Below are 22661 nucleotides of genomic sequence, written 5' to 3'. Positions count from 1 at the left end.
CGGCTCCCGCCAGCATCCTCCGGGCCCGCGTTGCCATGGCGACGCTTCCCGGGGCTGCGCGTGCACGCGGGGACGCAGCAAGCGGCTTTGCTTATTTATTTCATTAGAAAATATTAGGCACCGCTTCCTTTTATTTTCTTTTGCTCTAACACGCAAAGCGGCGTACAAAGCCTGTACATAAAGCAGGCCGGTCCCTCCGACGTGGCGGCCGCGCTTCCCGAGAGAGGCGCGCTTGGCCGGCAGCCCCGCGGGAACGCGGAACCGCGCAGCAGGAGGCGCGCCTGCCGGCCGGGCACGAGCCTCTCCCTGGAGGCCCGCTGGCCCTGAGGAAGCCGCGCGGAAGAGCGCGGAGCAGCGGCTCCCATATGGTCTAGCGGTTAGGATTCCTGGTTTTCACCCAGGCGGCCCAGGTTCGACTCCCGGTATGGGAAGGTGCGCTTTTTGTTCCCTGCCGTCGCCCAGATCTCCTCCTTTTCCCCCAGTTCGTGGCGCTGCTGCGATGGCCAGCGGCAAAAGGCGCGCATGCTTCCCATCGCGTTCAAAACGGCAAATAAAGAGCGTTTTCATGACCTGAAGCGCATTTGATTGGGACAAGTGGAAAGCGGAGGGAGACTGAATTACAAGATATTAAGTGGAAGAGAGAAACTAAAATTTAAAGCTTCCCATACCGGGAGTCGAACCCGGGCCGCCTGGGTGAAAACCAGGAATCCTAACCGCTAGACCATATGGGAGGCGACTGGCAGAACCCTCCTTCGCTGAGTCTTGTCAGACAGGGGAGAACAGGTCACACTTTGCACCAGGATGATACTATTTCTTCTCTCTCTCTTTTTTGGAAGAAAAATGAAACAAAAGCATTTCCTAGGAAGATTTCTATAAGCAAGTGTAATATTATTCTACTTCGGGAAAGAATATATTTGTGTGTGTCTGTGGTCACTTTTTCTCTTCCAAAACAAGAGGGTGCCATGCAAAGCACATGGGCTGCAGCGCTTAACCCAGCATAGCCTGCCACACAAACCTCTCACTCTCAGGCGCTTCGCATGTGCAGACACCTTCCTTACTCGCTTTAAACAGACATTTGGAAGACTATTCTTGCCTGGCCTAAAGGGTTATTTAGTAGCAGATGCTCTGAAAAAAGGTAAATGGTGCAGAGCGGGGGCAGGAAAAGATCACTCTTCCCATACCGGGAGTCGAACCCGGGCCGCCTGGGTGAAAACCAGGAATCCTAACCGCTAGACCATATGGGAGAAGCGCGAACAGACATTGGGTAATGTACGAGCCAGTCCAGGACAGAGATACTCACCGTTGCCCCCTCCGGGGAGAGGAGGGAATTGCATCCTCGCGCCCCCTTCCTATTGCAAAGGCAGAGGCGCTGCTTTGGCCTCGATCTTAGGCAAGTCACTCGAGAAATCGCGGTGTTTGGGCGGTTTTGTAAGAAAAAGCTCAACAACTTTGGGGTTTGTCTAAAAGAAGCGCAACAACTTTCGGGGTGTCCGAGATTTTACTTTTTGAAATATGGCAACCCTAAATTATTGAAGCTGCTTAACTGCAGGATTGCTGGAAAAATTGGGTGTCTGGATTTTGGCATTGCGGTAGATGGGGCTGCGAGTTTGCACTTCCCTGTGCCCGCCTGCCGGAATTTCAGGCTGCGCTTGCCTTGCCCTCCTTGCGGGAGTCTCCGGAACCAGCCCCCCCGGGCAGAGAACGGGAGCGCGCCCACCGGCTGCTTTCGCAGGATCAGCGCCCACCGCCCGGCTCGCCGGCTTCTTCTCCCCCCACCTCTTGTCCTGCTGCCAACAGAGACCAGAACTTCTAAGAAGAGCGGCCATCCCAGCCCCGTTGCAGCCTCAAGCCCAGCGCTCTTTCGAATGCAGGTCAGCAGATGCAAACCCAATCCTCCTCTTCCTGTTCGCAAAGAGCCTTCTATAGAAACAGTCTCAGGAGCATTAAAAGGTGGTGCAAACAAAAGCTGGAATGGCTTTGAGACTTTTAAATTCCCCGAGTGGGGCTCGAACATGCAGCTCCCGGGTCAAAGACAGCAGCGGGCAACTGCGGGGGGAAAGGTGGGTTTTTCTCGCCCGAAACCACGCCTGAGCGAAGGGAGCTGAAGTGCGACGCCTACTGACCAATTGCGGAAGCGCGCCTTTGAATGTGCCCCCCCCCCCGCGCCTTCCAGTCGCGCATCGAGACCGATCCATAACCTCTGAGAAGCCTGCGGCAGATGCGCCGCCCGGTTCACGGGCAGTTGCTTGGAGGCCTGGCCGCCGCCTCGCTGCTCCCCTTTGCTGGCTCTGTTCCTGGAAGGCCAAGGCGGGCTCGGCCGCGCTTGCAGCGCCGCGGGAGAGAACTCACTCCAGGTTGCAAGCCATTGAGAGGGCAGCCGCTCCCGGCTCAGGAGGGGCAGCCAGGCGCCAGTTTCTCGATACGTAGATCACTATCAGAAATAAAACTGTTGGCGCGCCGTTTCTTTGATACTATTTAATTCTTCATCCTGGCATGCATTAAAAGAGATTGCCATTCCCATACCGGGAGTCGAACCCGGGCCGCCTGGGTGAAAACCAGGAATCCTAACCGCTAGACCATATGGGAGTGAGATAGAGGAGCTGCTTTTGGCTTAGAACCTAAAGAGAACAAGGAAATGCAGCAGAAATGGGGAACTCCTTTTGCCAGTCATATCAAGGTACTTGCTTTTGCAAGCGCTTCTGCAAACTGCTGAGAAACCCACAAAGAAACCTTAATCTGCTTCTACTTGTTACACCCATAATGCACCAGATTTTCCATGCTTCCCTTTCCCTCCAGTTGCCACACCCACAACCGGTGTCCCTCCCTTGCAAACTTTGTGTTTTCACTCTATCCTTTAACTTCTTCTGTAAAATATTGGCAGGAATCAATTAGATCATAAAGCTGAGAGTAAACACACTTGGTCACCCCAGTTCAATCCTGGCTGGATAGTGATCTTTTCAAAGCTACAAACTCATGTGAAATTGCCCCTGCGCTGTTCTCTGCTCTGGTTTCCAGTCCTTCGCTCTTCAATTGTTGGCAGCTCTCCCACAATCTTAATCCTTTTCAAAGGACACCACACATTCAAGCTGTCAGTTCTGAAACTATGTGTGATGTAACACTTAAGAATGTAAACATTTTCTGTATTGTGAGCTTATATAAGCCTCATTGTATTCACCTTAATATGCAGTTACATGTCTACTTCCCATAATAATAATTATAACATCATTTCCAAAGTAAGTCTGCACTGTCCCTCCCCCTCTGCAGGGCTGCCCTGAACAGCTCAGCTGGTTAGAGCAGGTGCTGATAATGCCAAGGTTGCAAGTCTGATCCCTATATCCATCTGTCTCAGGATACACTGCTGCATGTTCCTGCATTGCAGGGGTTGGACTAGATGAGCCTCAGGATCCCTTCCAACTCTACAATTCTGATTCTACAAACTTGAAATTTATGTTGAGGGAGAAAATGATAGAAAGAGGATGTATCAGAGGCCAAGTAGGATCACTTTCTGGAAAATTTGCAGGAGCTTTTAGGGTAGCAGGAAGGAGAAGAGAGAGTTAATCTATTTTAAATCCATGACATTTTTATGCTGCTTAATTTCAGTGGTGTGGCAAGGGAGGTTTTAAAGCAGAGGTTGGATAGTCATCTGTCATGGATGCTTCAGTTGAGATTCCTGCTTTGTGGACTAGAAGACTCTCAGAATCTCTTTCCAGTGCTACAATTATACTCCCCTCCCCCCAAAAGAAACAGTATAAAATAGTCCCTTTCTATCTAGCATTGGGATGTGGGTGGCGCTGTGGGTTAAACCACAGAGCCTAGGACTTGCCGATCAGAAGGTCGGTGGTTTGAATCCCTGCGAAGGGGTGAGCTCCCGTTGCTCGGTCCCTGCTTCTGCCAACCTAGCAGTTCGAAAGCACGTCACAGTGCAAGTAGATAAATAGGTACCGCTCTGGCAGGAAGATAAACGGCATTTCCGTGCGCTGTTCTGGTTCACCAGAAGCGGCTTAGTCATGCTGGCCACATGACCCGGAAGCTATACGCCAGCTCCCTTGGCCAATAAAGCGAGATGAGCACCGCAACCCCAGAGTCGGTCACGACTGGACCTAATGGTCAGGGGTCCCTTTACCTTTATCTAGCATTACCAAATGTTATGTACCTCATCTCAGTTCGACCTCAGCTAGTGAAGAGGTGGCCCAAAGGATTTTAAACAGTGTTTGCAGACAAGAGTTAATACTGGATCTTTATCTGTTTCAAAGACACCCCCCTCACTGATTGAAAACATACAAAAATAAGAGGAAAAAACCTACAATCATATTGTAATGTGGTCCTGAGAATTATGGAAAAGGCAGGATGAGAGTAAGGCTCTGGACAAGGCTAACCAGCATTTCAAAAATAACCAGGACACAGATCTCCACAAACAAGGTTTCCAGACGTTTCTGAAGCCCTTATTTATTAAGTACAGCTAAAAAATACATGGAGCAAGCGGCTTCTGGGATGCATCCCAATAAATACAGGCCCCATTCTTCTATCTATGCTCTCAGCGGAGAGATGGTCATAGCTGTTCAAGGGCAGCGCTGCTTTTCCCTTGCTACAAGTTTGTGCTTTTCCCCCAGCAATGCATGGTAATGTCTCTGTGTGGTCTCAATGTCACTCTGTAACGAGGCGATTTCTGCAGCCAGTTGAATTCCTAGAACAGAAGAGGGTGAGAGGCAGTTGAGATGATGCATCATGGAAGAGAACCTGGAACATTCCCCCTAAGGCAGGCAGGAGGGGGGAGGTGCCTGTGGTCCCCCACAGGTTGTTGGGACTCCAGGTCTCATCAGTCCCAGCCAACAAAGACAATGGAATGAGGAGACTTGCAGTGCAGCAATGGAGAGCCAAAGGTTCCTCACAGCAGCTGTATGATGTGTTCACTGAGAGGACTTCAGGCAACAGAAAAGGAGATTTTGGGAAACGTGTGTCTCTGGAGGGACCAAATCCAGCATCCCAGGATCACTCAAAGGGGTATAAGTAACAGTCCTTGCCGCCACTTGTGGTATTCAGCTGAGCTAGCTTTCAGTGTTGGGCACATAAGACTTTCATCAGGGGCAGAGCAACATCCCTGCTTGCTTCCACAGTGTGTCAGGATCAATGACAACTTTCAGATTTACCCATCTGTACAGCCCCAATGCCTTTTGACAGAAAGAGAAATGAGGGCTGTGCTCTCAGAAGAGTCTTCATTGCTCTTTGGGGTACAATGAGAAGGGGAAGGAAGAACAGGTTATGTGGAGTGTACGAGCAGCCACTTCACTCACCTTCTTGGAAAGTCCTTTGGGCTTGTCGGAGGCTTTGGGGCACAAGGATTCCAAACCATGTCAGGGGATTTTGATGCCCTGATCCCTCGCCAGCCTTGTGGAAGGCCTTTGGGGGCTGGGCTGGAGCCTGTGCTTTCCCTGGACCTTTCCGCCATCGTAGAACTGGAAACATTAAAACAACACCTTTACTAGTCAGGAACTTAGCGGTGAGAAAAACACACAACATTCTAAGTCTTTGGTCACACCCACCCCAGTCAGTTCCCTGCCACTGGCCTATTGTTGGGAACTAGGATTTCTCTCTCTCCTCTTCTGTAATTCTGACATTATGGCAAGTAGTAGTAGTAGTAATAGTAGTAGTAGTAGTAATAATAATAATAATATTTATACTCTGCCCATTTGGCTGGGTTTCCCCAGCCACTCTGGGCGGCTTCCAGCAGAATATTAAAATATAATGATTCATCAAATATTAAAAGCTTCCCTAAACAGGGCTGCCTTCAGATGTCTTCTAAAGGTCCGATAGTTGTTAATTTCTTTGACATTTAATGGGAGGGTGTTCCACAGGGCGGGCGCCACTACCGAGAAGGCCCTCTGCCTGGTTCCCTGTAACGTCACTTCTCGCAGTGAGGGAACCACCAGATGGCTCTCGGAGATGGACTTCAGTGTCCGGGCTGAACGATGGGGGTGGAGACGCTCCTTCAGGTCTACTGGGCCAAGGTCGTTTAGGGCTTTAAAGGTCAGCACCAACACTTCGAATTGTGCTTGGAAACATACTGGGAGCCAATGTAGGTCTTTCAGGACCGGTGTTATATGGTCTTGGCGGCCACTCCCAGTCACCAGTCTGGCTGCCACATTCTGGATTAGTTGCAGTTTCCGGGTCACTTTCAAAGGTAGCCCCACATAGACTGCATTGCAGTAGTCCAAGGAGGAGATAACCAGAGCATGTACTACTCTGGCAAGACAGTGCACGGGCAGGTAGGGTCTCAGCCTGAGTACTAGATGGAGCTGGTAGACAGCTGCCCGGGACACAGAATTGACCTGCGCCTCCATGGACAGCTGTGAGTCCAAAATGACTCACATTTGACGCACCTGGTCCTTCAGGGGCAAAGTTACCCCATTCAGGACCAGGGAATCCTCCACACCCGCCCACCCCGTCCCCCAGAAACAGTACTTCTGCCTTGTCAGGATTCAACTTCAACCCATGAGCTGCCATCCATCCTCCAACTGCCTCCAGACACTCACACAGGACCTTCACTGGTTCTGATTTGAAAGAGAGGTAGAGCTGGGTATCATACGCATATTGATGGACACCCAGCCCAAGCCCTCCTGATGATCTCTCCCAGCAGCTGCATGTAGATGTTGAAAAGCATGGGGGAGAGGACAGAACCCTGAGGCACCCCACAAGTGAGAGCCCAGGGGTCTGAACACTCATCCCCCAACACCACTTTCTGGACATGGCCCAGGAGAAAGGAGCGGAACCACTGTATAACAGTGCCCCCAGCTCCTCTATACAGTCCAGAAGGATGTCGTGGTCGATGGTATCAAAGGTCGCTGAGAGATCCAGCAGAACTAGGAAACAGCTTTCGCCTTTGTCCCTAGCCCGCTGGAGATCATTGACCAGCACGTATGTTTTCTGAGTCTGTTAAATCTTTGTGACTTTCATTACTATTTCCAACAGAAATAAAAAGGACTCCTTTGTGTTTTGTTTATTTAAATAAAGTATTTGTATGTCGTTTTGAAGGCAAAGCCATCCTAAGGTATTTTTTAAAAAGATATGATTAGCTTCATATACACAAGCAGGAACATTATACTTCAAAATCACTTATGGAACAATCCACTTGCAATGCTTCTAGGCCCCAATGATCTTACTTTAACCTACCCATCTGTGATCCTTCTTTTATGCCTGTTCGCCAATTCCTCCCCCCACCGCAAGATCTCATTAATAATGGCATGAATAGCCAGTTGGCAGGGAGAAATTGTTACACCTCACTATAGCTGCAACTCCTAAAAACACAGATGGCCAGGCATGGGCATTTTGATAAGAGGATCTCTATCCTCAGTTTACTGTAGTCCCAAACATATACCATCCCGACCAGCCTTGTGGTTTGCACCCTCACCTTGCTCACTAGGGCCAATTTCCTCCACAGCATCTGTAGCTGTTGGTTTGGCAGCCTTCACATCCTCTGACACCACATGAAACCCCATCTGACCATTGTCTTTCTTTCTAGACAGAGCAGAGAAACAGCAAAATGTAAGATTGAATCTATAGTAATAACTAATTTACTCGTAGACCTCAGAAGAGCCTCCACCAACCTGGTACCCTCCAGATATTTGGCTAACAGTTCCCATCAGCCCCAGCCAACATCCTCCACGGTCTGGGATTATAGCAGTTGGAGTCCAGCAGCATCCGGAGGGCACCAGATTGGGGTAGACTCCCCTAAGCAATGGCAGTATCGCCATTTGGTGTTCCCTGTGTAAATGAGTAGTTAGGCAATAAGGGAAACGGGGGTGGGGTGGGGATTCCACGAATGAATCCTGTCAGCACAAGGATTTCTAGGGGTTGCTCGAGCCCCTAAAGCAGATTTAGAGAAGATTTAGAGCACTTTTAAAAAATGTGCAAGCACAAATGTTATTTATTTCGTAAAAGTTATATCCTGCTTCACTTCAGAAATCCTTGCATTGACCAAAAATTCGTCTTAGTGTCACATTGGATTCCACCCAAAGAAAGTACTGCTGAAATGTTATTGCAAAAAGTAAATAGTGGAATTGCAATTTAAGTCCGGAATAGGGAATTCGTGGCCCTTCAGATGTTGTTGGCCGACAGCTCTGGTCAGCTCCTCTATGCAATACAAGCAGCACAGATACCCATCTAGAGCTAAAATCTGTCAAGGAGAGAAATAAAGCTGGAAGTCACCAAAACCAACAGGAAAGAATACTGGCTGTTCTGCCTCCCCTCTCCTGTTATTTCATAGGCTCTCACTTGCTCCATGGGATTCCACCCTCCAAATTCTGATATTTCCTGCTCTCACCTAGTTTTCACCTGAACCATTGGAGTCATCTGATGTCCATACTGAAGGGGAGAGACAGATTTGTTACCCATGGCATAGCGGGACTTGGAGAGCGAGAACCAACCCTGGGGAAGAAATAACCGCCACAAAATGTTAAGAGATGAGGCTTCTCTCTTTAGAAAGAATCTTCCTCAGTGGGCACCTTCTGAGAAAATTTTGTTCTTGGCCAGATCCCCACAAGAGGCAATGGGCAAAGGGCTACAGAGCAGCAACCATGGGGGGGGGGGGGAGAAGAGGAGGAAGGGGACCCGGGGTGGTAGAAGTGCCCTTCACCTTTATGCAACTCCCCCAAACCCAAGTCTCACCTGCTCTATCAAGTTGTTAAAAGCTTTCCTCTTGGTCTGGAGCATCTCCAGAGTATCAAAAAGGTGGAGGATGACCTGGTCCAACTCCTCACATACTTCAGCTGGTCCTGCATTCTGTGCTGGAGCCATCTGAAATGAAACCCCTGTAACTGCAACTGCATCTGCTCACACTCGGCTCACCTCTTTTGCCCCCTCCATTGCTGCCTGTCTAAGACTAGATTGCAAGCTCTTGTCTTTGTTCTATGTTGTTCTGTAAAGAATTATGTAAGAGGATATCACTATAAAAGTAGCAGCACTCTGCTTGCTAGTTCTACTGTTTGCCACCAGGAGGGTCACAGGTTCCCCATTTCTGCCTTTGGAGCAACCCAAGTACCTTCTGCACCAAGTGTGGTCCAACTTAATCCTAGGCAGGTTCACTCAGAAGTAAATCCCATTTCATCCTGTGGGATTTCCCCCTAATCTCATCTGTGTGCTGAGCATGGGCTGAATTCGGCAAAAGGTGCATTCCTTCATTCCTTGTTAGGCCAATTACAGAAACGGCAATCAAAAACTGAAACTGTAACATGATGGGCAGTAGGGGCCTTATCCACACTTACCTTTGCGTTTTTATATATGCTGGAAGCCACCCAAGGTGGTTGGGGCAACCTAGTCAGATGGGCGGGGTACAAATAATAAATTATTATTATTACCACACCACCTCCCCCCCTTTAAAGCTCCACATGTGAGTGCCCCCCCTTTCTCCAGAGCTTTGTTCTGATTCCGCTTTAGAGAGCAGGTTTTTGCAGGGAAAGCTCTGGAGCAAATGCCAAGGCGCTCGGGGCGAGCTTCGAGGTGCCGGCCTCGCGCGACGCGGCGCCCGGAGGACGAGGCTTCCTGCTCACGCGACCCGAAGCGAGGCTCCTCCTCCTTGGCCACCATCGAGCTACTGTACAGCAATTCCTCGCTCCGATCTCTCGGCCTCCGTAGCGGCCATCTTTCTTTGAGGCCGCGTTCCCCGCGGGCAGCCATCTTGGGCAAGGGCGGCCGCGAAGGCCGCTTTCCGAGGCAGCAAAGCCCGCCTCCTTCTCAAAGAGGCAGAAGCCGACAGCTCCAAGAAAAAAAGCTCCACTTCTGGTTTCCGTTAGGACCCCCTTAGGAAGTGCGTGAGGATGGAAATGCAAAAGTAGAAATAAGGCCGAGTTCGAAACTCCCTCTCGCTTTGTGCCTTGACAAAAATAACGCCCTCTGTCGGTTGACATCCCTCTGCACCTTTTTTCAAAAAAGTTATTTCCCTCTCTCATCGCCTGTTGGAACAGAATTCGGGGTTGTTTTAAGCACCAAGGGGAATGTCTAATTTTGGGGTTCGTAGTTAATTATCCTGGGGAATGGGGCTGTTGGTGAATATGGGAAATTAAGGAGGAAGGAAACCAGGATTTTAAACATTAATTCGGTTGTCTTTCCATCACCCTTGCTGACCATTGCATTCGGGAACCGGAAGTCTAATCGAGAATCCTAAGGGTATCAAGCCCTTTGCTTTGCTACGTCATTGCGCGAGCAGTTTGGCCGCCATCCTTGTTTCTGGCACACCCTTCTAGTCATCCTTCATTTAGCTTCTTTTGCTCCGCCATCTTTCCTGTGGGCAAACGCCCTTCGGGGTTTTCCGCTTGCGTCCTCTTCCGCTCTAGCAGGCTCGCGCTGGCCAATGGGAAGGGGCGGTAAGGCAGGAAGGGGCGAGATCTTCCGGCGCGAGGTGGAGTCCGGCGTGGTGGGGAAGCAGCATGGTGAGGAGCCGGCGGCGGCTTTTCGGGGGCCGCTGGGGAAAGCGCTGCTGGTGCTGTGGGGCGAAGGGGGCCCTGCCAGGCCGGCCGAGGGGCTTCCCGTGGCGCTGCTGGGGAAGCGTCCCAGCAGCTGCAGCTCAAACAGGGATCCTGAAGGCTGCAGCTTTGGATGGCCAGGCCCGCTTGCCCACCGGCAGCGCTATCCTAGGAATCACTCGTAATGGTTGGCATAGTAGTGCATCGTGGGAGAGGAGCAAATTGTAACCAGTTGCTGCCTCGACTCCTCTTCTCAGTTTCAGACCCACAGTGACTAGCAAGGAGAAGCTTGCGAATGCGAAGAGCTCTTTGAGAGTGGAACAGTCTGACTGCCTTATGGGGGGCGTTGGTTTTCTTTCATTTGCAGGTGTCCAGATAGCTATCCGTTAGGAATCCAGACTGCTGCCTGTTAGGGGTGCTGTAGGTTTTTGCATTGAATATTGGCTTGAACTAGATGTTCTCCAGGGGCCTTTCCAAGGCTGACATTCTGTGATTCAGAACTCAATGGCCACAATCCAGTGGGTGCTTAGGCGTGATTAAACCCATTTTGAATAAATGAGCTATGTGACCCTAACCATGCAGTTTTATGTATGTTTACTTGGAACAATGTTCAGTGAAGTATATGCTCTGTAGTACAGTAAATGTGTTTAGGTTTGCAGTAGAACAGTGTCCTATGTCCTGACACTTTACAATATGGCATCGGCTGTTAGGGAATTATAGCCTAAGGGCTATAATGCCGCTTTAAACATAGCCGCTATGATGCTGCTTTAAACATAGCTTCCCCCCGAGAATTATGGGAGCTGTAGTTTGTAAAGGGTAATGAGAGTTGTTTAGAGGCCCCTGTTCCACTCCAAGTACTACCATTTCCAGAGTTCCCTGTGATTAAACCATTCTGGGAGGGAAACGGGTTTCCAAACAACTCACAGCACCATTAACAAATGACAGCTCCCATCATTCTTTGGAGGAAGGTGTGGCTGCTTAAAGGCATAGCATAGCACTTTAAATGTATGGTGTGCATGTGGCCATGGTTTCTGCTGGAATGGGAACAAATGTTTGGACACATCCTCACTTGAGGATTAGCAGGTATTTAGAAAGTGATCATCCGTCCTTGTCCTGAAAATTTGTTAAACTGGAAAGTGGTGGAGAGAGTGTGTTCTCTGTCGTTCCATTCATACCTTTGTATTCTTTTAGTTGCGCCGGGAAGCCCGCCAGCGGCGAGAATATCTTTACCGCAAAGCCCAGGAGGAAAAGCTTCGGGCGATCCAGGAGAAGAAGGAAAAAATTAAAAAAGCACTAGATGGTATGAACAACTAACTTGCATCTGCTCAAAACTGATGTGTGTATGCTGAGAAGGGTGCCTTTTGTGGAAACCTGCATGTGTACAGTGTCTTGTAGATGCAGGAGCAGTTGGCCTTTGTAAACTCTTAGGACTGGGGAGATCCACGGTGACTCACTGGGTGACAGTGGGCCAGCCGCCATTTTCCAGCCTAACTTGCCTCACAGGGCTGTTGTTAAGTATAAAATGGACAGGCAGCGGGAGAACACTGTTACATTGCTTCAAGTTCTTTGGAGGAAAGGGGTGACATAAAGTAATAACTCGGCTTCAAAAGTCTGTTGAAAAATGTATGTCTTGCATTTCCCTATAATGTATCCCCGAAGTCAGTAATGGTGGTCAAGAGCCCTGCAGCTGTGTCTGCTTTTCGTAACTCCTCTTACCTCTTCCCTTCCAGAGAACTGCCTCATCCCCACGGAATTGCGGAGGGAGGCTCTGGGGCTCCAGAAGGCTCTCGAATTTGATGATGGGGGTGGAGAAGGTGAGTAGCTGATATGAGCAAAATGGTAAGAATGGTAAAACTAATATATCATTTTACTGGCTTTGAGGGAAGCATCCTCAGGCTGTAGCCTTTACCCTTAGTGAACAGAGAACAAAATGGCAGAAAGGGAATTGGAAGGAAGAAGACAACAACCAGAAGGAGGACAGTGGTGGAATTAGCTATTGCATTCCCTATTGTATTACTTCTCACTAATGGCATCTTATAAATCAGCCTTTCTTAACCTGGAGCCTTCCAGAGGATTTGGACTACAAAGCCCATCAGGCCCACGTAATTGGATCAATCAACTAATTTCCAGTTGAAATGTGGCACATTTGAAAGTGTTGTATTTGTCACATTAGCGCAACTTACCTCTGCATGACTTGTCGGAGCCCTGTAGATCTGGATTTGAATTGGAATGCTGCTCCAGAAGTGAATTATAAATGCTAGGGTTCAGCCTCAGAACATGAAGAGGATGAGGAGGACGTTCCCTAGGTGTATGATGTGTTTTCCTCTCTCTGCTGATGAACCACGTAGCCTATCCTTTTCCAATCATTTAGTTTGTGGTTTCCAGGCAACCTTGAACTCTGGTAGAGGCATTCCCAAACTGGCCTGTGGTTTTGTGGTTAAAGACAGAAGCATTCATAGTGATTTTTTTGAATTCTATGGATTTCAGATTTGTATACAATAATATACAGTATATAAGAAGTAAATGAAGCAGCTAGAAAAATCCTATAGCATCTAACACAGCAGATTGCAATTGCTACAGCCGGCAGAAAAATCACTAAGTGCTCTGCCAAGTCCCTTAGAAATTTTCAAATCATCCCTGAGCATGGATGAACCACTGAACCACTTGTTTTCTTTTTTAAAAAAGTTCTTCTTTTCTGCAACCCAAGTTTGGTTTCCAGATGAGTGCAGCTGCAGGGTGTGTGCTTGTTTGTTAAGAGTTCAAAGAGTGTCTGTGGATTTGTCACTTGCCTTTGTAATTTGCCTTGCCATGGTAGGTGTGAAAAGCCACATGGACGACGAGTACCGCTGGGCGGGTGTGGAGGATCCTCGCATCATGGTCACTACCTCCCGCGACCCCAGCTCCCGCCTCAAGATGTTTGCCAAAGTAAGCAAGCAGCACTTGTTCCTTCTCTTTTAGGAAGAGGTATATGTGCATGTGGAGGAAGAGGGGTGGAAAAGCTATGTGCCCACTATAGGGAAGGAGGGAAGATCAATCATCTTCCTCAGCTTAGTGTTATGCATTCATTGTTTTAAAAGCTTAAATCCATAAAACTTTAAAAAATGAAAGGGAATGCTCAAGGCAACTTCTAGGAACATGACATCATACAACATATAAAAATAACAGTAGCAGTGATGGAACAGTGTAAATGCAACATAGTTAAACTGCCCTCCCCCCCAAAAGCAATTCAGACAGCAGCCAAAGAGCATAGCATAACAAATAACAACAACTATAATAGTAAATTTTACTTGGCTGAAAGCCGCTTTCAGCATCCTCCTTTTAACCAAGCGCCTAAAATAATAGTGAGAGATCTTGCTTGGAAGTACATTCTACAAAGATAGGTAACATAGATGAAAAGTCCCTGCTCTTAGTAGCAGCCTGCAGTACCTCATGCAGTGAGGAGGTCTGGAGCAAGGCCTCCGGTGTTTCCTGTTTTGGTGATAAGAGGTTCTGGGATCAGTCCATGATATATCTCTTCCAGGTCTAGCTAGCAGGTCTTTGCTGGGCCTAGTTAGGAAGGTTATGTTGGAGACCCACCAAAAGGCTTGAGTGTGAGCCAGGGCCCTGTCTTGGGACTGTGGAGAAGTAGTAACTGAATGCCTCTGGAGTATGTGCAGAGTGCACCTCCTGCTCTCATCCTCTGTGTTGCATGAAGGCTTGGGGATTCCAGGTTAGCGGATGTGCGTTTTAGGCATTCTGGTGCCAACCTGTCCTTAACCACTAGGTGACCCTACATCTGACTCTTGCAGGTTATGCCTCCTGATCACTCTCCCATCTCCTTCCACCCATTTCCTGTTTAGGAAGTCAAGCTGGTTTTCCCTGGGGCCCAGCGTATGAACCGAGGCCGACATGAAGTGGGGGCCCTTGTCCGCGCCTGCAAAGCGAACGGGGTCACCGACCTGCTGGTGGTGCATGAGCACAGAGGGGTCCCAGGTGAGTGGCTTGACCGGGGCTGGGTGTGGGCAGGGGTGACGTGGATTGCATCACATTAGAGAGTTGAAACAAATGTTGTTGAGAGCAAATGTTGCTATGTGTGAACTGTCAATTTACCTTTGTTAGATTGTGGGAGCAGTTTTTAATCTTTGCCTATGCAGTGTGTAGAATGGCTCACTTGTATGAGTGACCGGGAGCGGTTTTGTTGGGATCCTGCTCTTTGGTGGTGGCTTCCGTAGTTAGGTGTGTAACTGCTGCTTAGTGGGTAGAACACATGTTTTGCATGGGAAAATCTGCTTTCAGAAAATCTGGTGAGCTAATGACAGTCAAAGTAGAAAGGATAGAGTAGTAGTAGTAGTAATAATAATAATAATTAATAATAATAAATTATTATTTATATGCCGCCCATCCCCAGCCACTCTAGGCAGCTTCCAGCAGAATATTAAAATACAATGATTCCTCAAATATTAAAAGCTTCCCTAAACAGGGCTGCCTTCAGATATCTTCTAAAGATCCAATAGCTGTTTATTTCTTTGATGGGAGGGCGTTCCATAGGGCGGGCACCACTGCCGAGAAGGCCCTCTGAGTGGTTTCCTGCTAAATGAACTCTGTGTATAAGGCAGTTTTCTGTGTCTATAACCAGGAGGTAGAACTGGTGCCTGAGCTCCATAGCACTGATAGCAAGGCATTGCCTTTTACCGCCGGGGGATTTTATTCTCAGCTTGCAGTCACTGGTGATGGGGCCTGACTAACTTATCCACCTTTTTATCACCATGTAGATGGCCTCATAATCAGCCACTTGCCGTTTGGCCCCACTGCCTTCTTCACGCTCTGCAATGTGGTCATGCGCCACGACATCCCAGACATTGGCACCATGTCAGAGGCACATCCACACCTCATCTTTCACAACTTCACTTCCCGTCTTGGGCAGCGGGTAAGATGCACTTGGAGGTCAAAATGAGCAAAGTCACTATTTGTGATTGAAAAGTGGGCACTCAAGGCATTTCTATGAATCTAGCGCGGCTGCCTTTGGGGTACTGGCCCCGTTCATATGTACACCATGGTTTAGTTCTCTGTGTGAACTGGAACAAGTCCAAACGCAACAGGCTTGCATGCTTCTGTGCAGTTGGAAGGAGGACTTTAGCAGAATTTGCTATCACCGTCCCTTAATTTCTGCTTGTCCTTGCATGCTAACCAGAGATCATGGTTTCTAAAAAAAACCCTCTGCTCAGTTTCTCAACAAGACAACTTCAAACCATGGTTTCTGAAGTTGGCTTGTTAAACTAACCTTAGTTAGTTATTTCATAACATTTATACACTGCTTGATTTTAAAAGAATAAAACTCTCAAAACAGTCATGAATGGCACTCTCTGGTTTCATACACAACAAGAAGCCAAGTTTAGGAGAAAGGGAGAAAAGGAGAGGGATGTGGTGGAGAACATGGGCCCAAGTCTTGCTCTGGCCCATGGAGTCTTGTGCACATAGGGCAAACCTTGGCATATTGCATTCGGTGCAATATGTTCCACTGTGCAGTTCTGGTCCCCCCAGCTCAAATGAAGATCCTGTAGTACAGGGGTTGGGTGGGAGAGTACAGAAAGAGCAACCGGGACGATTGAGAGATTGGAGCATCTTCCATATGAAGTGAAGGTCAGGGCTTGTTATTTTTGTTGAGTGGTAAAAGAACTTGTATATTTTGTACTTGGAAGTCCAACTGAGTTTACTGGCAGGTTTAGGGTTACAACCTAAGGGTCTATGAGGGTGTGGAGGGACGGCGACCCTCTAGCCTCTCCAAATGCTGTTGCACTTCAACTCCTATAATCTAAACTGGGGGAGGGGTAAGCCAGGGGTGGGGGCCTGCTGAATCCTGGTCTCTCACCCCAGCCTGGACAGGGCAGCTGGGTCGCCCACTTGTCAATCATCTGTGTAGCTGACCCAGCCAACACTTTATCTTATGCCAGGGTTCTGGTGGATGGGTTTGGGGCAAACAGTCTCATGGGCCTGCAGGCCAGAGCTTCCCCAGTGGTGGAAGATCTTGCTTCTGGGATTCATCAAACATGTTCTGTGGGCGGTTAAAGCACATTCAACACACCTTTCAAGCACATGGCTTTCCCCATGGACTGTAGTGTCGTCCTCACAGAGTTACAGTTCACAGCACCCTTAACAAACAACAGTTCCCAGGATTCTTGGGGGGCCAGCATGTGCTTGAAGGGTGTGCTGGATGTGCTTTAAAAGTATGGTGTGGATCTGTCCCATTTTCTACCAGCTTACAAGTCTTCCCACATTCTCTTCACTTCTCCCTCCTCAGCTCACCAGCATTCTCAAGTACCTGTTTCCAGTGCCCAAAGATGATAGCAAACGGGTCATCACCTTTGCCAACCAAGAAGACTACATCTCCTTCCGGTAGGGGGAACTTGTCTTGTGTTTCTGCTAGGGCTGGCTGCCAGTGTTCTCTTTTCTCTTCTTGGTCCCATTGATAGGTTGCAAAAGTGTGGGGTGAGTGGGGTGAGCGGTGAAGAGACACTTGCTCTCTTTGAAGAGGGGGGTGAATTGCAAGGGGGGGAGAGGCTGCAGTTCAAAGTGCTGGTCCCCCCAAGAATGTTGGCCTCCAACCTCTTCTCCGCTGATGTGGCAAAGAGTTTTTGTTTTATTGGGGGGGCAGAATTAAATACAACAAACTGCAACCCAGCAGAGTCAGTTTGAGATATGACAAAAGGACCATAAAAGATTCTAAAAAGCACAAAGTAGAGCAAGGCACGAGTGTGCTAATTCAACAAGTTCCTTCCATAGTCCTCCATGTGTTCGGAGAAGCATTGATACAGTATTTGCTCGCTGCAGCATATATGGGAAACGAAAGGCTGCCCATTTGCCTAGAAAGACGGTGCATCTGATTTCAGCCAGGTCTCCTTGCGCTGTGGGACCTGTCACTCTTGTGCTCTGCGCCAAACTCTGGGGCTGGCACTGAGAGGGCAGCAGCAAAAAGGGAGGTAGTCGGTGAGTATGGGCTTGTTGGGGATTGTTCCAGCACTAGCTTCTTAACAAAACTTGCTTTTTTTGTGGCAGGCACCACGTCTACAAGAAGACCGACCACCGGAACGTAGAGCTTACAGAGGTTGGGCCAAGGTTTGAGATGAAACGTAAGTCAGCTGCCTAGAACACTGGAAGGGCATGGTGCAAATCCACAAATGGAATAGAGGGCAAACAGAGCAGAGGGTGGGGGACTCCAGGCCCAGGGGTGAATGTGGCCCTCCAGGCCTCCACAGCAGGCGCTCCTCGAGCCACAGCCGCTTCCCAGCCCTGCTCTGCACTTACCTCAGACACTTTTGCCTGGCTGGAATGTGCCCCTGAACTGCCACCATTCCTCTAGGTAAGTGGGTGGGTGTAAAAATCTCTGGCTGTTGAAATCTCCAACTGTTGAATGGCTGGAATGTGTCACTTAGGGCTGAATTATACCTTCAGAAATATCCGTAGTATAGCCCTCCAGGAGCTGAACCGCTTCCTTGTGCAATTGGAGGGTGGCACCATCAGATAAGTCTGTTTTATACAAGAGTCCTTCTGCATAAAGCTTCAGCATGTCAGGGAAAGGCTGTGCTTCCTCCCATTGGGGAACCTTGCCATGCACATAATGGTTGCTGATTCTTTTTAAGCATAGAAGAGCATTTGATGTGATTCCATCCCTTTTTACTTACAAAGTGATATATTTGAGCCTGGAGTTTGGCTCTGACTGGAGCCTGTTTCACAAGAATTTGGGGTGTTGCTTCCTTGCCTCTTTTTTCTTTCTCCTGCAACATTTGAATGCCAAACCTGATTAGTAAATTAAAGTGGCAGGCTGCTGTTCAGCCTTAATTCGCTTCTAAGAGTGTGCCAAATCGTAAATATTAAAAAACACACACCACATAACGCAATTACATAAAAACGATTAAAACATTTACTTTTGTATGCTCTAGAGCAGGGATGTCCAACAGGTCGATCACGCAAGGTTTTTGTAGATTGCGGGTCGATCTCTGGCTCCTTTTCCTCAGCAAAATTGACTCCTGCCCTCCCCACCCCCCCTCCACTGTTGTCTGACCAGTGGAGGGGAAGTGGCTGTTTTCATTCAAAGCAATATTATTGTGAGTGACTTCTTCCCTTCGACCCTTGCCTTAACCTCCCCCCAAAAAACAGAACTTACCTTGTAAGAAAGTATTTGTATAAAAGTGGGGCTTTCCCCCTCCCTAAAAAAGCTCAAAAACTTTGACCTGAACCCCCCAAAAGCAGGGGTAGATCATTGCCAGATTTTAATTCTGAAAGTAGATCTCAGTCTCTCAGGAGTTGGCCATCCCTGCTCTAGAGGAATTTCTTTTCCAGATATTTGGTTGCAATACATACAAGCCTGATTGCCTTTAAATTTAGGTCAGCCATGAGTGCCACTTTAAAAGAGCTCAATGTCACAGCAGTGGAACTGCTGTTGTTTAGACTACTATGACGCACTTGAAGCATTTTTACCCATTTATTCAGTCACAGTAGCTTTTCATAGTGAACAAAGGTTGGACTCCCAGCCAGCAGGACCAGTGTTCAGGGATGATGGAAGTTGTAGTCCAAACACCCCTGGAGGGCCACAGTTCCCCCCCACCAGAGGTTCTCCTCAATTTACAGAAGCAATATGCCTCCAGGTACCACACAGTGATGGCCATCTCCTTCAGGCCTTGTTTGAGATCTTGTAGAGGCGCCTGGCTGGTGTTGGTTGGTGAAGTGGACCACTGGCCTTGGGGAGCCTCCTGTATGCTCCAGCAAAGCCATTCTTGTGTTTGAGATAAAGGTGTGTGAAATTCTTCAAGCACATGGAGAAAGCACTTGCAAGATACGACCGTGGTATTTGCTAGTCCACATTTCTTCTTCCTTGTTGTCTGTGTCCAAATGTTTTCTGCCAAAAGTTTAGAAGGCTGCAGTTGGGTGGGTGTCTGGACTAACAGGCAGAGCTGTGCAGAGTTAGGGGTTGGTGGGTGCTGCATGTCCGCTTCAAGTGGAGCTGGATGAGACTCTAAAGCTGCTCTTCTCTTATTCCAGTATATATGATCAAACTGGGAACCTTGGAGCAGGAGAGCACAGCAGATGTGGAGTGGCGCTGGCACCCATACACTCGCACAGCTAAGAAGCGGAAATTCCTCAGCGTGGAGTAGCATAGACTCCACACTGCCTCTCTCTTCCTCCTCCTCAAGGAGGCTGTCCACTGCCTGGAGCCTGGGGCCTTTGTGAACTGGAGTCTTCAAATTCACCCCATAAACCTGTGCTTTCTGCCACTGAAAATCTCCTTGGCCCATGCAGACAAAGGACACAAAAAACCCCCAACTATGCCAAGCATTCATAGATTTCATGGAATCTTTGAGTTGGAAGGGACCCAAGGGTCATCTAGTCCAACTCCCTGCCATGCAGGAATCTCCATGACAGATTCCCTCTCCAGGCACAGAGCATTCTACCTGGGGTTTTTTGTTTTTGATTTGTACCGGGGGGGGGCATCTTGGAAGCCTGCTCTCTCCTGCTCTGCATCCCTGTTCAGTTGTGGGTTTGGCGCACACATACTGGGCTACATATTACAGTGAGCCCTGTCATTCCTTCCTTCCTTCCAAAAACAGCATCAGGGGAATGGATGATGAGGGCAGCAGTGGTTGCCAAGAGAAGGCCCACTTTGACGCCCATTCAAGCAGTCCTAGAATGAGTGAAGATGGAATCGCTCCTAGTTGCTGTTAAGGAGCAGGCAGGATAGAAAACATGGCCTTGTCAAACCTGGTGCCTCCCAGATGTTGCTGGACTACAACTCTCATGATTTCTGGCCTGATAGAACAAATGGAATTACTTTTCTTTCTCTCTCTGTTCCACAGAGTAAGTCAACTTGGCGCAGCTATATTTCCTGGAAATGGGAAAATGGCTAGTAGAATAGATTTCAATGGGGCCCCAAATTCTTGCCTGCCCCTTTGTTTTGCTCTAGTTTTGTGAGATGTATTTCTCATCTCTCTGTTTCACAGAAAATGTTTTTCTTGGATTGGATCCCAGAGTAGGCAGGCTGATTGCTGGAAATTGGGGATTGTGGGAGGAGTTTTACAGAGTAGTGGAAGGGAGGGAAATTGGCATAGAATGCACCCCTAGGTGATGTGAAATGCTTCCCTTCTGATGGCTGTATCAGCCAATGTGATGGAGTTCTAAGGGATGGGGGCAGCAACCACTCCCCACCACTGGTATTTACAGATTTTTATACGTCCATCTTCTCTTCCTGGTGCTTTCCTCTAGGGCAGTTAAATCATAGGGCAGGGGTGGCCAACTCTCAAGAGACTGCGATCTACTTTCAGAATTAAAAACTGGCAGTAATCTACTGTTGAGCTCTTTTTTGGAAGGAAAGCCCCATTTTGGGGGTTCAAAAATAGCTTTTGGGGGGCTTCCGGTTTTTTGGGGGTAAACAAAGGGGTAAACTCACTCACAAGAAGATCGCTATGGATGAAAACAGCAGCACAGAGAAAGCTCCGTCTTCCCTTCCAGAGATCAAACAACAATGGAGGGCGAAGCAGGAGTCAGTTTTAGCGACACTAAGGAAAGGGAGTCAGAGATCGGCCGCAATCTACCAAAACCTCACAGGGATCTACCAGTAGATCGCGATCAACCTGTTGGACATACCTGCCATAGGGCATCTAGCACTGCCTACATGGACTCCAAAGTGGCATGGATGTGAGCATCCCAAAGCCTGGGTAGATCAGAGCTCTTGTGTGTTTACTTTCCAGGAAAGTCAGACATCCAGGAAGCTTCTAGTTCTCCAGCAAGAGATTTGGAAAGAGCAGAGCAATTGAACATTCAGACTAAAAAGAAAAAAAAACCAAAACAAGGACAGTAACTGGTGCAAGGGAGGAGCTCCATCTTCCTTCCTCATTCTCCCCAGCCTCATGAGTGCAATCTTTTGACAAAAGTATTCTGCATGTGAGAAGTAATATGTTGCAATTGGAACACCCAGCGGTGGGGGGGGGGGTCCCTAACCCAATGAGCTAATTTGAAGTGCTGGTGCCAGGCCTTGATTTTACCCCCTCCAGATGGGAGAAGACCAAGAATCCCAAAGCCACCAAATGTCTTCCTTCCATTCCTTCCCATTCCATAGACTAGGTTGCAGAAATGACTGTAGTAAGTAAGAGGAGAAATGTAAATTGACATAAGATGGGGCAATCAGGCAGACTCCTGAGTGGAATGGATTTGCTCCAGTGGCTGTTGATAAAAGCGCAATTCACAAATTAGCAAATATTGTTTAATGGGAGGAGGGATGTGCTGTGTTGATGGTTCCTGGCATGGGGTACCAGGCTTTAAATTTTGGCGGGCAAAACTGCCCTGGCCAACTAAGAGCCGCTCAAGAAGCTGGTGAAGAGAAGGTGGCTGCCAGGTTCACACATTCCTTAGCTGGTGGATCCCAACATTTCGAGCACGTCCATATCCTTCTCTTCTGGTAGAAAAGTCCTGGAGTATAGTGCATGCAACTGCTGCTGCCTTTTGGTCCATGGCCCCAGAGGCACAATTTGCTGGTGGTTATTATTTTTACAGTTATTCCCTAAGGAAGTGAGCAGGCAGCAGTATTGGACCCGATCTGTATTGCTCAATGGCAGAAGCAGTGTCCTTGTCTCTCTGTCATGCTGCCTAGATGCGACTCCATTCAGCAGGAGGGTCTCTTGGTCCCTTGGGCTTCCCGATGCGGAAGTTAAACCCTGGAGGGGCAAGAGGAGATGGACAAAGCACTGAGAGGTTTGTTCTATTTCTTTTATGATTCCCTCCCCTTCACATCTCTGATGGCAATTGGCCCTTTGTGTATTTTAATTTTAACACATGACAGGATGTGGAGAATCATGCAGTCCTCTTGAGCTATCTTTAACAACCTCACTCTCCTTTCCTCCTAACGTGGATTATGTTGGAGGTGTTTGTATATCTTGCTGTACCCATAAAAATGTAAGGCTGTCATTATGCTGCAGTTCATGTGTCTGCCACTAGGCAGCTGCACCAGCTCCAGTGTGAAAAAAGGAAGGTGGGTGTCGTCATGTGGGGGGGAGGTAGTTGGCAAAGGTGGTGGCAGAGAGGTGGGGTTGATCAGTGAAGCAAGCAGTGGCAGTAGACCCTAGTATGTATATTGAAATCTACACAGGTGTGTGTGAACCACTGTGTGTGTGTGTGTGTGTGTGTGTGTGTTTGAGAGAGAGATTTGGGTAGGAACCTGGCCCTCTCCGCCCCCTCAGTTTC

At 48.4% G+C, this 22661-nt stretch overlaps 3 protein-coding genes across 10 annotated transcripts in view; 1 reads left to right on the top strand and 2 right to left on the bottom strand.

Annotated features, from left to right (window-relative positions):
* Nucleotides 1–4407: 4407 nt before the first annotated feature.
* On the bottom strand, nt 4408–9684 carry VMA22 (vacuolar ATPase assembly factor VMA22). Of its 2 annotated transcripts, XM_080987579.1 has the most exons (6): nt 9258–9533; nt 8662–8790; nt 8318–8421; nt 7406–7512; nt 5292–5453; nt 4408–4684 (listed from the first exon to the last, which is right to left on the bottom strand). In XM_080987579.1, the coding sequence occupies exons 2-6, from the start codon at nt 8788–8790 to the stop codon at nt 4560–4562; spliced, it is 627 nt and encodes a 208-aa protein (XP_080843705.1). In that variant the 5' UTR covers nt 9258–9533; the 3' UTR covers nt 4408–4559. The 2 variants fall into 2 exon arrangements, with proteins under 2 accessions (XP_080843705.1, XP_080843706.1); XM_080987580.1 differs by lacking the exons at nt 8318–8421; nt 8662–8790 and adding an exon at nt 9543–9684 and having other exon boundaries at nt 9258–9306.
* Nucleotides 9685–10397: 713 nt separating this feature from the next.
* IMP4 (IMP U3 small nucleolar ribonucleoprotein 4) lies at nt 10398–22385 on the top strand. 3 transcript variants are annotated; one of them, XM_080987577.1, is made up of 9 exons: nt 10398–10421; nt 11646–11754; nt 12185–12268; nt 13270–13379; nt 14294–14426; nt 15206–15360; nt 16732–16826; nt 17487–17560; nt 19470–22385. In XM_080987577.1, exons 1-9 carry the CDS (start codon nt 10419–10421, stop codon nt 19580–19582), a joined length of 876 nt encoding a protein of 291 aa, XP_080843703.1. In that variant the 5' UTR covers nt 10398–10418; the 3' UTR covers nt 19583–22385. The 3 variants fall into 3 exon arrangements, with proteins under 3 accessions (XP_080843703.1, XP_080843701.1, XP_080843702.1); XM_080987575.1 differs by lacking the exon at nt 10398–10421 and adding an exon at nt 10619–10641; XM_080987576.1 differs by lacking the exon at nt 10398–10421 and adding an exon at nt 10841–11537 and having other exon boundaries at nt 19470–20769.
* Nucleotides 21671–22661, bottom strand: part of PTPN18 (protein tyrosine phosphatase non-receptor type 18) — a 67155-nt gene continuing 66164 nt past the window's right edge. For all 5 annotated transcript variants that reach the window (XM_080987548.1, XM_080987549.1, XM_080987547.1 and 2 more), the window contains one exon: nt 21671–22135. In XM_080987548.1, coding sequence (XP_080843674.1) covers nt 22068–22135 — 68 coding nt within the window. In that variant the 3' untranslated portion in view covers nt 21671–22067. The remainder of the gene's footprint in view (nt 22136–22661) is intronic.

Source organism: Podarcis pityusensis (assembly GCF_964106645.2).
Source record: "Podarcis pityusensis genome assembly, chromosome: 17".
Lineage (NCBI taxonomy): Eukaryota > Metazoa > Chordata > Lepidosauria > Squamata > Lacertidae > Podarcis > Podarcis pityusensis.
Note: the sequence above shows the minus strand (reverse complement) of the source record. Positions and strands in the feature narration are given on the sequence as shown.

What these genes read in the sequence shown, in the direction of transcription:
- IMP4 (XM_080987577.1), top strand. An exon ending in GAAGACTACATCTCCTTCCG is followed by an intron (nt 16,827 to 17,486) that starts GTAGGGGGAACT and finishes TTTTTGTGGCAG; the next exon opens with GCACCACGTCTACAAGAAGA. An exon ending in GCCAAGGTTTGAGATGAAAC is followed by an intron (nt 17,561 to 19,469) that starts GTAAGTCAGCTG and finishes CTCTTATTCCAG; the next exon opens with TATATATGATCAAACTGGGA.
- VMA22 (XM_080987579.1), bottom strand. Translation starts at nt 8,790, where the DNA reads ATGGCTCCAGCACAGAATGCAGGACCAGCTGAAGTATGTGAGGAGTTG. An exon ending in AATTGGCCCTAGTGAGCAAG is followed by an intron (nt 5,454 to 7,405) that starts GTGAGGGTGCAA and finishes TAATGTTTCCAG; the next exon opens with TTCTACGATGGCGGAAAGGT. An exon ending in CCAAAGGACTTTCCAAGAAG is followed by an intron (nt 4,685 to 5,291) that starts GTGAGTGAAGTG and finishes CTTCTGTTCTAG; the next exon opens with GAATTCAACTGGCTGCAGAA.